The sequence below is a fragment of the Punica granatum genome, chromosome 2 (genome assembly GCF_007655135.1).
Source record: "Punica granatum isolate Tunisia-2019 chromosome 2, ASM765513v2, whole genome shotgun sequence".
Taxonomy (NCBI): domain Eukaryota; kingdom Viridiplantae; phylum Streptophyta; class Magnoliopsida; order Myrtales; family Lythraceae; genus Punica; species Punica granatum.
The window spans coordinates 16,348,984-16,359,892 of record NC_045128.1 but is presented as its reverse complement, the minus strand read 5'-3'; the positions used below and the strand labels follow the sequence as shown (position 1 = coordinate 16,359,892).

General features: G+C 43.2%; 1 protein-coding gene across 1 annotated transcript; it reads right to left on the bottom strand.

Moving 5' to 3' along the window:
- Positions 1 to 5,067, bottom strand: LOC116196829 (suppressor of mec-8 and unc-52 protein homolog 2). The gene is made up of 12 exons (XM_031526732.1): positions 4,928 to 5,067; positions 4,740 to 4,815; positions 4,497 to 4,637; positions 4,338 to 4,387; positions 4,116 to 4,230; positions 3,480 to 3,528; positions 3,279 to 3,368; positions 2,623 to 2,691; positions 2,415 to 2,538; positions 1,840 to 2,195; positions 989 to 1,372; positions 1 to 526 (listed from the first exon to the last, which is right to left on the bottom strand). The coding sequence occupies exons 2-12, from the start codon at positions 4,784 to 4,786 to the stop codon at positions 242 to 244; spliced, it is 1,710 nt and encodes a 569-aa protein (XP_031382592.1). The 5' UTR covers positions 4,787 to 4,815; positions 4,928 to 5,067; the 3' UTR covers positions 1 to 241.
- Between the last annotated feature and the right edge of the window lie 5,842 nt (positions 5,068 to 10,909).

Here is a 10,909-nt window from a genome sequence, read left to right as displayed (position 1 = left end):
TCATCCAAAACGGTACGAGGACATCCCTCTTCCATAAGTTTCCTTGAAGCTTTCAAGCTCGAAACAGGGCTCAATCTCGAAAGCTAAATAGCCTGGATATCTTCAGTTAAGCATATAGGAGAATATACACTAATCAAAACAAATTCAGAACTTGAATTTGATTTCACCTAAGATTTGATACACCGCCTAAGGGAAACCAGCAGATAGATACAACAGTATCATTTCCCAAAACTACATCGCTCTATACCCGAAGCTTCTTACCAGGCTTGGCATCGTCATCAAAGTGGCCGCTCTCACCACCATCAGCAGCCTCACCCTTCTCAGCCTTCTTACGGGCTAGTATCTTGTTGATCTTGTGGAGCTCGTTGGTGAGCTTCTGGTCCTTGTTTTGCTTTCTTGTTTTCCGCCCATCCTGCATCTTTACCCCAAACTGGAATGCGGCCTTAGGCATAGCTTCCTTTTGCTCATTGTACTTCGCCCACTCATCCTCCGTCTCGAAGTCCCATCGGTGAAGTCGACCCTTCGCCTGAAAGGCAAGGCAATACTTTTAATAACATATCACCTCCCACCATTAGTTATCATTTCCACAGTGAGAATCGTGTTTTGGTATGAGGCATAATCACTAATGTGCAAAATATGTTGCAGGTCATTGAACATTGTACCACGTAAACACTTATCCCCAAAAAAAAAAAAGAAAAAAGAAAAAAAAAACATTTTCTACCGTGTAAGACTTTCATGTAAAATTAGTATACAGTAACAGAGTAAATAACACAACCCTTCTAGATCTATATCTATCGAGCACAATATCTTATTTAGCTGAAGTAAAGAGGTAGCACTGCTTGCCAATAATACTAAGATAGCAAACCAGCATCATGCATCAAATCCTAATTCTGAAGATAACATCATTCTCATAACTGAGAAACACAAAATCACACAAAATGGCTAACGTGGCTGAGCTATTACTGCTACATGAATAAAGATGACTTACCCGTCCGCCCATATCCATTTTCGACAAATCATCCTCATCATCACTATCCACAATCTCCCGATTATATTCCTGATACCCAGGATAACACTCTGAATAGCTCTCGGAGATAAAGTTGGGATCCTTCTCTCTAGCATCCTTCTCCCTTAACTGTTGAAGCCTCTGATCGTCACGCTTGAACACTGACCCTAAGCCTCTATCTTTCTCCTCTTGAGTCATGAAGCGTGGATCTTGTGGAACGGTTAGACCCACTTGTGCATCATACCCAGGCATATCTTGCTGAAGGTATTGCTCGGGATAAGCCAACTGCTCACTGTATTGGTACTCCTGCCAATTACCTTGGTAGCCCACTGCATAAGCTTGTGACTGCATGGCATCATAACCATTCTAAAACCACACAGGAAAAAATTCAAGTAGTTAGCCTCATCTGGAAACTCATTGTTCACACTACTTACATGTGCATACTATTAGAGATATAATAATCTAATGTTTAAAGTGTAAGTTACTACTAGAAAAGATCAACAAAGGTAGTTAATATATTTTAGACATTGTTAACCAAGTCAATTAGATAATCATTCTCCTAATTTTAGGCAGTTACATTAGCTCTTTAGAGAGAGTATTCCTCTCCTTTTTTATCTCATTCTTCCAGTTATGTCAATAGGTCAACTGGCTAGTGTAAGACCTTTTTTCCCCCGATTGTAAAAGTCCTCGAATTTCATAACATAGTAAAATTCATGACACCTCTGCAATAGGCACTATAGCTGACCGCATATGGTCATGGCTGTTCCTCTTTCATTCGGATTATAAAATTTGCATATGAACAAGCCTGACTTTCATGGTTTACACTAACTCACCACGTCTTGCCATTCCTGAGGAAGCCCTGTGGGTGGGACTGGACCGTAAGCAGGTTCAGAGAAGTACGAAACTTTCTCCTTATTCCTTGGAGATTCTTCCATGTCCTCTGAAACGGGACTTTGACTAAGGTCTTTACCAGGAATACTATAATCAACTCCATCGCCCACAAAAATATCATCCTCGTCAGCTCTAGCAACCACCGGGCCTTGGTTCTCCCCAGTATCAACATGGTTTGAAATAGGAGGCGGAGGAGGGGGGGCTGCGATTTGTTTCTCGGTAGTATTCCTTGAAATCCCATTTTCAGGCCTTGCCTTATGCTCATCATCCAATCCATTGCCAAAGTTAGAATTCTTTGCTGCAGTTTGACAATTCAGAATACAGTCACCCAAACACTTTCAAATGGATTAATAATAGCCAATACGTTGGTTGTATCTCCAGGTGAAGCGGAATCAATCATCAATGAAATAACATATCAATTTGCCGGTTAGCTTCATCCAGAAGGGAATAATGATAAAATAATTCATTTATAGGACAATGAAATTGCATCAGAGAATAGAAAGATGGGAGTACTAACCTCTTGTCTCCTTTTCCTTCTTTTTCTTCTTAAGGACCTTTCCAGAGGAGCCGAGGCGAAGGTATGACATAATTTTAGCAATTCGATCCAGCACAGAACCATCCACACTGACACTCACCATTTCCTATGATATTTTTAGACAGGTGTAAGATAAACATCAAATCTTACAAATTAAATAATTTCAGGTAAAAGGATTCAAAGAGGAAACCTCTGGCAATGGACAATCAGCTTTACTTCTGTGCAAGGTGGTTGGGATGTCATTAGAGTATCCGTTTCCCTACAGAAATATCATAAAATTTAGCTGAAGAAATCTAATAGAAATCTTAAAGCAAGAAGGGTGAGAATTCAATAAATGAGCAACAAAGATGAAAAGAAAAACCTGTCATAATAATCCTTACATAATCATGCAAACTATAATTTACTCATCACTTCAACAGAAAAAAATCGATGCTAGCCACAAGGTTCCAAAAGTTGCAGCATTACAAAGGCAATGCTTAGTTTCTCATTTGCCATTATCCTATCATAGTATTGGTCAACCAAACTGCACGGGTAACTTCCAAATGATACAAAGAAGCACTGCACCTCAAATGCATGGTAACACTTCCAAAAAGATGTGCAAGATGTAAAGTACTACAATGTTTCTTCCTTTTTTGATTGGTATAGGGCTAGCATATCCCTAATTAAATCATGATCGTCATTGTGAATCAAAATTAATTTGCCTAATAAAAGTATAAGAGCCTGATCTGTAGTGTAGGATATGCGGTAACCAAGAAGACGAGCTTCCTTAAAAAGCCAATTGTGGGGGAGAACATCTCAAGACCAAAAAATCTGAAGTAGGCACAAAAGTACTCACGAAGTTCTTACCATGTTATAAATGAATGACATTCGACCAGGCAGGAACATCTCATTTGTCTTCATAACAGACTGCGGCTTGACAATCCATTGATAGATCGACTGAAAAGGAATCATAACACGACAACATTAAAGCATGCAGAGATAAAATAGAAGCCTCCATTAATATAAGCAAGCTGGTCCAGCTAAATGGTCTAAGAGATAGCAAGGCACCTTTGCTGTTGCAGTGCGGAACGATAGTTGCTGGTCTTCGTTTGACTCTCTGTCAGGGAATACGAAAGGATGACCTTAATGCAAACTTTTGCAGAAAGCAAACAATGGAAATTACTTAAGATTTCATTTCAATTTTATAGTTTGAGAAAGCTGTTGATTGCCATCACATGAAGAAAGTGCATCATCATGCTGGGTTGAATGGTCAGCAAAAATTTCTACTATTGGCACAGCCATACAAGTTCATATGAGCTGAACGAAAAGATAGTGACCAACTGAAGTAAAAGGACAGGGAACCATTGCTATAATCATTTATCAAGAGATAGAGGTCCCCAAAAGGGCCAATGGAAGCAAGACACTACACATAGATGAGAAGATACATCTCAAACATATTTGCCCCACAAAATGGAGTTGAAAATTTTGCAAAATAAGAAATTTCCCATATCTATCAGAAGTACTCTTTTCAAAACTTAAAGGAATTCAGTAGAATCAGAATTTGCATATCCTTCTCATACATATCGGGATGTCCTTTAGGCTTTAGCCCCAAGAAAACTGCCAGCCCAGCTGAGTTCAGGCAAACAGCAGATACTAATACGAAAGGTGTACAACACTCGTAGAGTACAAAGCAAGTTCAGTTACCTCGATTTGTCATTAGCATCCTCTCCAGCATCAGGCTTCTTGCCAATCTCACTCCTTATTTTGTTAAGCAACGCATAATCCAAACCTTTGACCAAATGCGTGTGCTCGACATCACCTGCAACACGAACAACATTTCTAAGAAACATTTGCACACGTAGCAGGAAAAATACCACAGTACCTGACCGTTGAAACACAGAGAAACAAAAAGCAAATGCCGCTAACCTCCGAGGTACTTGCTCTTTTCGATAGATAGCTTATGAGCATCTTCTAACCTGAACTCAAAAAATTGAAAAACGTATAACAAACATCGAACAATGATTGAAACACAGCTACGGTATATTCAACACAATCAATCGAAATTATGGAAGAAAGAGGTCCAACCGGAGATCGACATTCCCAGGGGGAGCAACTGCGTGGAAAGAACCTAATTCTGTCGGTTCGTAATCGGGGTTTTGGTCTTCTCTACGCTCCTTCGCACGGTCCCTGTACTTGGGCTGCTCTGGCTCCTCGGGTTTCTCTTCCCTGTACAAGTACAGGAGTGGAGAAAACAGAAAACCGTAAATATATTACGAAGAACAATAAGAGACTCGTCAAGAAAGGTGGTCGAAGGGACGGCCAACTTACTTCCGGCGGGCGATTTTGTCCTTGTAATGTCGCTTTGAGGAGGACATGATTGGCCTGCAGCAAGGGATTCGTGAATCTGTAGAAGGAATTGGAGAATCAGCGCTAGGGTTTATGCAGTGCAGCAAGCTCTTGGCTATGGAGGGAGATGGGTGGAAGGATTCGATTCAGCAGGGGCCGAAGAGACGGACTTGAATTTACTTCAATACCCCTTTCTGCTCGCAAGATGAGACCGGCGCAAACTGACCGACCGAGAAATAGGAGAGCTGCCCGAGCTTTGAGCGCGGATAAAAAAGCTGCTAATTGCGAAGTTGGAGTTTCAACTTCTGGGGAGAATATTTATCCAGGAGGAAATTCTTTCAACCAATTAACTATGCTGATTGTTATGTTTAGTCTTTCTATTCGTATTTAATCTTAGGGTTAATAAGGCCATATATCATAACCTTTTTAATGTTTTTCTCAATTTTTTCCTACCTTCAAATTGACACGAGGCGGCCTAATGTTTAGGCTTTACCTGTTATTTATTTTCCATCCATTTTTTTTATGGAGAATGTGACGTGACAACGATGCCAACGTGAATAGTGTATAGGTCTCGATACAAGAGAAAAATAACACTATACATCCCAACTTTATTTTTTTTCAATTATCGCAACCTTTAAAATTCTTCCGTTCCTTCAACCTAACACCACCATTCTAACCCGCTCCTTCCTTTGTGTCATCCATCTCCATCTCTCCTTCCATCATTGACCTCTCTTGCTCCTCTCCACCATGACGTTCACCGAGCTCAGCTCTCTCTCTCCCCCCTTCCCATCAATGGTGCTCTCAACCCGCGTTCCTTCAGTCTAGGGCAACAACAACAATAACCTCTAACTCAAACTCTTAATTGCAGATAGCGTTAATCACACCAAAAATCATAAATTTATACTGTTTTCCCAAATCTAGCATTAATTCTCAATTTTTCCAAATTTACCAGCACGTTATCCAAGTTAAATCAAATATATCACCCGTCTCCAATTCCGTCATGGTCTCGGACGTGGAAACTAACGGCTGCTAATGTGGCATGATTCGGATGAGCAATTAGAGAAATTAGGGTTTAGAATTTGGGAATTGGAGAACGATTGACTTTACACCCAATTCAAATGAGCAATAAGAGCAATTAGGGTTTTAGAATTTGGGAATTGGAGAGTGATTGAAAGGTGAAAGAGGAAGTGTTGAGTTGTTGTTGTTGAGGCGACATATTGGTATTGACTTGTTGATGGGTCTAGTTAGTGCGATCCTTTTAGCGGTAGGCCCTTGCTATCCTTTTTGGTTGGTGTGGTCCTGCTCATGGTGGTCCCTTGCTCTCTACTGAAGCAATTATTTACACTTTCGGAATCACATTCCATAATGTAAGTGTCTCATAGTTGTGCCAGTGGAAAAAAAGAACGGGAAAGTCAGAGTCTGCATCGATTACTGAGACCTTAACAGGGCCAGTCCTAAGGATAACTTCCCGCTGCCCCACATCGACGTCTTGGTAGACAATACAGTACGTCACACACAATTCTCCTTCATGGACAGCTTCTCTGGATACAATCAGATTCAGATGGCCGAGGAGGATAAGATCAAAATGACGTTCATCACGATGTGGGGTACCTTTTGCTATAAGGTCATGCCTTTCGGTCTCAAAAACGCCGAGGCAACCTATCAGCGGGCAATGGTCATACTCTTTCATGACATGATGCATAAAGAGATAGAAATCTACGTTGACGATATGATTGCGAAGTCCAAAGAAAGTGAAGATCATCTGGTCAACCTTAAGCGGTTATTCGATCGTCTTAGGAAGTATAAGCTCCGACTCAACCCAGCGAAGTGCACCTTTGGCGTCAAGTCAGGTAAATTGTTAGGGTTTGTAGTCAGTGAAAAGGGCATTGAGGTCGACCCCGACAAGGTCAAGGCGATCATGGAACTGCCCCCTCCATCAACAGTGCGCGAAGTAAGGAGCTTCTTAGGACGGCTGAATTACATCGTGCGTTTCATTGCAAATCTGACAGACAAATGCCAACCGCTCTTCCGCCTGCTTCGCAAAAATGCAGCAGTAGAATGGGATGACGAGTGTCAGAAAGCCTTCGATTCAATCAAGCCATATTTAGTTCAGCCGCCGGTGTTGGTTCCACCTTCACCGGATCGTCCTCCCGTTCTATACCTGACAGTGCGCCAACAATCCATTGGATGCATGTTATGGTAGAAGGACGATTCCACGCATGCAGAGTGAACAATTTATTATTTGAGCAAGAAGTTCACTAAAGGGGAGTCTAACTACCCTAATATAGAGAAAATGTGTTGCGCACTCGTGTGGGTCATGCAAAGGCTCCGACAATACACTCTCTACCATACCGTCTGTATGTTGTCCAAGACGGATCCCCTGAAGTATCTACTCGACAGTCCATCCTCCATGAGGAACTTAGCCAAATGGCATTGCCAACTGACGGAGTACGACATCAAGTATGTGTCGCGCACATCATTTAAGGGCCAAGCAATTGCAAATCATCTAGCAGAGTTCCTGATTGATGACGATACGCCAATCAACTTTGACTTTCCAGACGAAGAAATCCTCCAAGTGAGCGATGAGGAGGAGAATTCTGGATGGAAGATGTACTTTGACGGTGCAGTCAATTCCATCGGATCCGGTATTGGCGCAGTGCTGATATCCCTTGAAGGACGTCATTTCCCTGTGCAGCGAAGATCTACTTTTCTTGCACCAACAATGTAGTTGAATACGAAGCATGCATCTTTGGTTTGCAGGCAGCAATCGACCTCGAAGTCAAGGAGCTGGAAGTCTTTGGCGATTCCATGCTCACGATCTTTCAGACGCTCAAACAGTGGAAAACAAAAGATCCAAAGCTGGTGCCGTATCACGAATATCTCAAGGAATTGACAGAGAACTTCAAGAATATCTCGTTTACATACACACCATGCATGAAGAACCAGTTTGCTGACGCACTCGCAACGCTCGCATCTATGATGAGCATTACGAAGGAGAATCTCATCGAGCCTCTCGAGTTTGAGATTGCCAAGGGCCCTGCCCACTGCGACGTGATTGAGGCTGTCAATGGCATACCTTGGTATGCAAATATCAAGCATCTATTGCAAACTGACCAATTCCTTGCTTTCACTGATCGACATAATCGGAGAACTCTCCGACGCATCGCAACACACTTTTTCCTGAGTGGCGAGACTCTCTACTGCCGTTCATTCGACGCCACACTACTTCGGTGTGTCGACGAAAATGAGGCACAACGCCTTATGGAAGAAGTGCATGAAGGGAATTGCGGTCCTCACATGAATGGGCTCATGCTTGCAATGAAACTCATGCGATTGGGCTATTTCTGGTCTACCATGGAGACTGGCTGTGTCAAACACGTCAGGCACTGTCACTTGTGCCAAGTCTACGCGAATCAGATCAAAGCACCGCCCAACAAGCTGCATCCAATGGCTGCTCCGTGGCCCTTTTCAATGTGGGGCATGGACGTGATCGGTCCTGTCAATCCCAAAGCATCCAATGGACACTTGTTCATACCAGTAGCTATCGATTACTTCACCAAGTGGATCGAAGCTATCACCCTTGCGTCAGTCATTGCAAAAGCCGTGACGCGCTTCTTCAAACGCGACATCATTGCGCGGTACGGAGTCCCTGCGACTCTCATCACCGACAATGCCAAGAACCTGAACAACAAACTCATCAAGGAGCTCTGTGCACAGTTCAGAATCCAACATCGCAATTCCTCTTCGTATCGTCCACAAATGAATGGTGCGGTAGAGGCGGCGAACAAGAACATAAAGAAAATCATCGAAAAAATGACAGTGAATTACAAGGACTGGCATGAGATGCTCCGGTTCGCGCTCTTGGCATATCGGACATCTATCCGCTCGTCTACAGGGGCAACCCCGTACTCTTTGGTCTACGGCATGGAGGCAGTTCTTCCAGTCGAAGTGGAGATTCCCTCCATGAGGGTTCTTGCCAAGTCCAAAATCAAGGAAGCAGAATGGGCGAAGTAACTCTACGAATAGCTTAATCTCATCGATGAGAAGCGACTCACAGCACTTTGCCACAGTCAATGCTATCAGCAAAGAATGCCTCGAACATTCAACAAAAAAGTTCGTCCTCGCGAGTTCAGCCCTGGCGACCTCGTCTTGAGAAAAGTCTTGCACATCGCCCCAGATTCCAGGAGCAAGTTTGCTTACAAGTACAACGGTCCCTTCACCGTTAAAGAAGTCTTTGACGGAGGGACAATCATTCTCAATGATATGGACGGGAATGAGAACGCTCTTCCGGTCAATGCTAATGCTCTTAAAAAATACTATCTGTGATGGTGTTTCTCACATCCCACTGCGGGTGTTTTCTCAAATGCACATTACATTTTATCTTTCTTCGTATGTACAGTCCCCAGTACTTTTAATTTTGCTAACTCATGTACTCCCCATCTTCTGCTCTTTCCCTTTCTCTGAACTTTTCCTGAGAGAAAAAGAATGAATTTCCCACTAGGTTGAAAACCTCTTTGAAACGGCCTAGGCAAAAATTAGGGAATTAGGGGCACGGTTTAAAATCCCGCAAAGGGGAACTGTGGCAAAAGGAGAGCATGAAACGAAATCCTCGCTAGATCGAAAACCCGTAAAGGGCGGTCTAGGTAAACATTAGAGAAACCGAGAGGTGTGATCAGACCCAATCAGAACGGTCGTAGCAAAAGGTGAGCTCTAAATGAGGGAAATGTCAAACAAAACACCCCGCTAGGTCGTCACGCGTCTTGCGACCTAGGCAAAAGTAAGGGGCCTTCGGCAGCTCGACCACGAAATGACAGTTACACTCAGCGTGTAGCAGCAACAAGTAGTGGTTTGGCAATCTTCGATGCAAGCAAACTCTCATTGTATCCTTGATTTGGAGGATCCCAAAGATCCCCCCTTTACCTTTATGCAAATTCTACGGTCATGCCCATTCTGTAAAAAGTCTTTCTTGTCAAGTCACAATCTAGCGGGATACGACCACCCCCTTAAATGGTCATCAAGTTCAAATCCCTAAAGCATTATTATTCAGACTTCTTTGCACATCTTCATTATGGCTGTAGAGTAGAACTGACAACCACTGTTAGCTCTCATGGTTCTATATGCAGGAACGAGGATGTGAACCCCGAAAGGAGTCTTTTTTTCTGACGAATGCGTGTCTGCCTAATGCCAAGGACCACAACCAAAATCCCAAGAGAAATCTTTAGGATAGCTTCGTGCATTCAATTGCATCACAATCAGTTGGCAAGCAACGAAGCATTCTGCCACAACATTGATTGCAACACAGACAAGCTTAGTGATGGAGGTAGCACAATGATTCCTTCCACACCTCATGCAACCCCACACCATTTGCACATTTCATTTTCGCAATGCACTTTCAATTGGTGTGCACCTTCTCAGAAATACAGTGCATCTTTCATTTTCGCAATGCACTTTTAATTGGCGTGCACATTCTCAGGAACGTAGTGCACCTTTCATTTTCGCAATGCACTTTTAATTGGCGTGCACATTCACAGGAATGCAGTGCATCTTGCAACCCATCAGGCAAGCGCCCTGCACCTTGCAAACTCGTCAAGCAAGCGCTCGTGCACCCCATAATCCATAGGGCAATGCGCCTGTGTATATTGTAAACCCCTCGGGTCCGTCTCGACTTTTAAATTTCTGTCAGGGGTCCGTCCCCTCGAGTCCGTCCCGACTTTTAAATTTCTATCAGGGGTCCGTCCCGACTATTAAATTTCTGTTCAGGGGTCCGTCCCGACTTTTCAATTTCTGTTAAGGGATATGTCCCCTCGGGTCCGTCCCGACTTTTAAATTTCTGTCAGGGGTCCGTCCCGACTTTTAAATTTCTATTAAGGGGTCCGTCCCGACTTTTAAATTTATATTCAGGGGTCCATCCCCTCGGGTCCGTCCCGACTTTTAAATTTCTGTTCAGGTGTCCGTCCCCTCGGGTCCGTCCCGAACTTTACATTTTTGCTTCAGGTATAACATCCCCTATATATCCAAAGCAAGAGGAAGAAGAAGGTTATCAGAGGTGCTAAATTGATCATTGCTATCAAACTAGGGTGCTTCTGAAAGTCTTTGGCTACATCTTCTACTCGAGCACGCAGTCAAAGAGGAGCAAGCTATCAGCACCCCAT

Coding starts and splice junctions, on each gene's coding strand:
- LOC116196829 (XM_031526732.1), bottom strand. CDS start 4,786: ATGTCCTCCTCAAAGCGACATTACAAGGACAAAATCGCCCGCCGGAA. Junction 3,369..3,479: donor TCCGCACTGCAACAGCAAAG/GTGCCTTGCTAT, acceptor ATTCCTTTTCAG/TCGATCTATCAATGGATTGT. Junction 527..988: donor AAATGGATATGGGCGGACGG/GTAAGTCATCTT, acceptor CTTGCCTTTCAG/GCGAAGGGTCGACTTCACCG.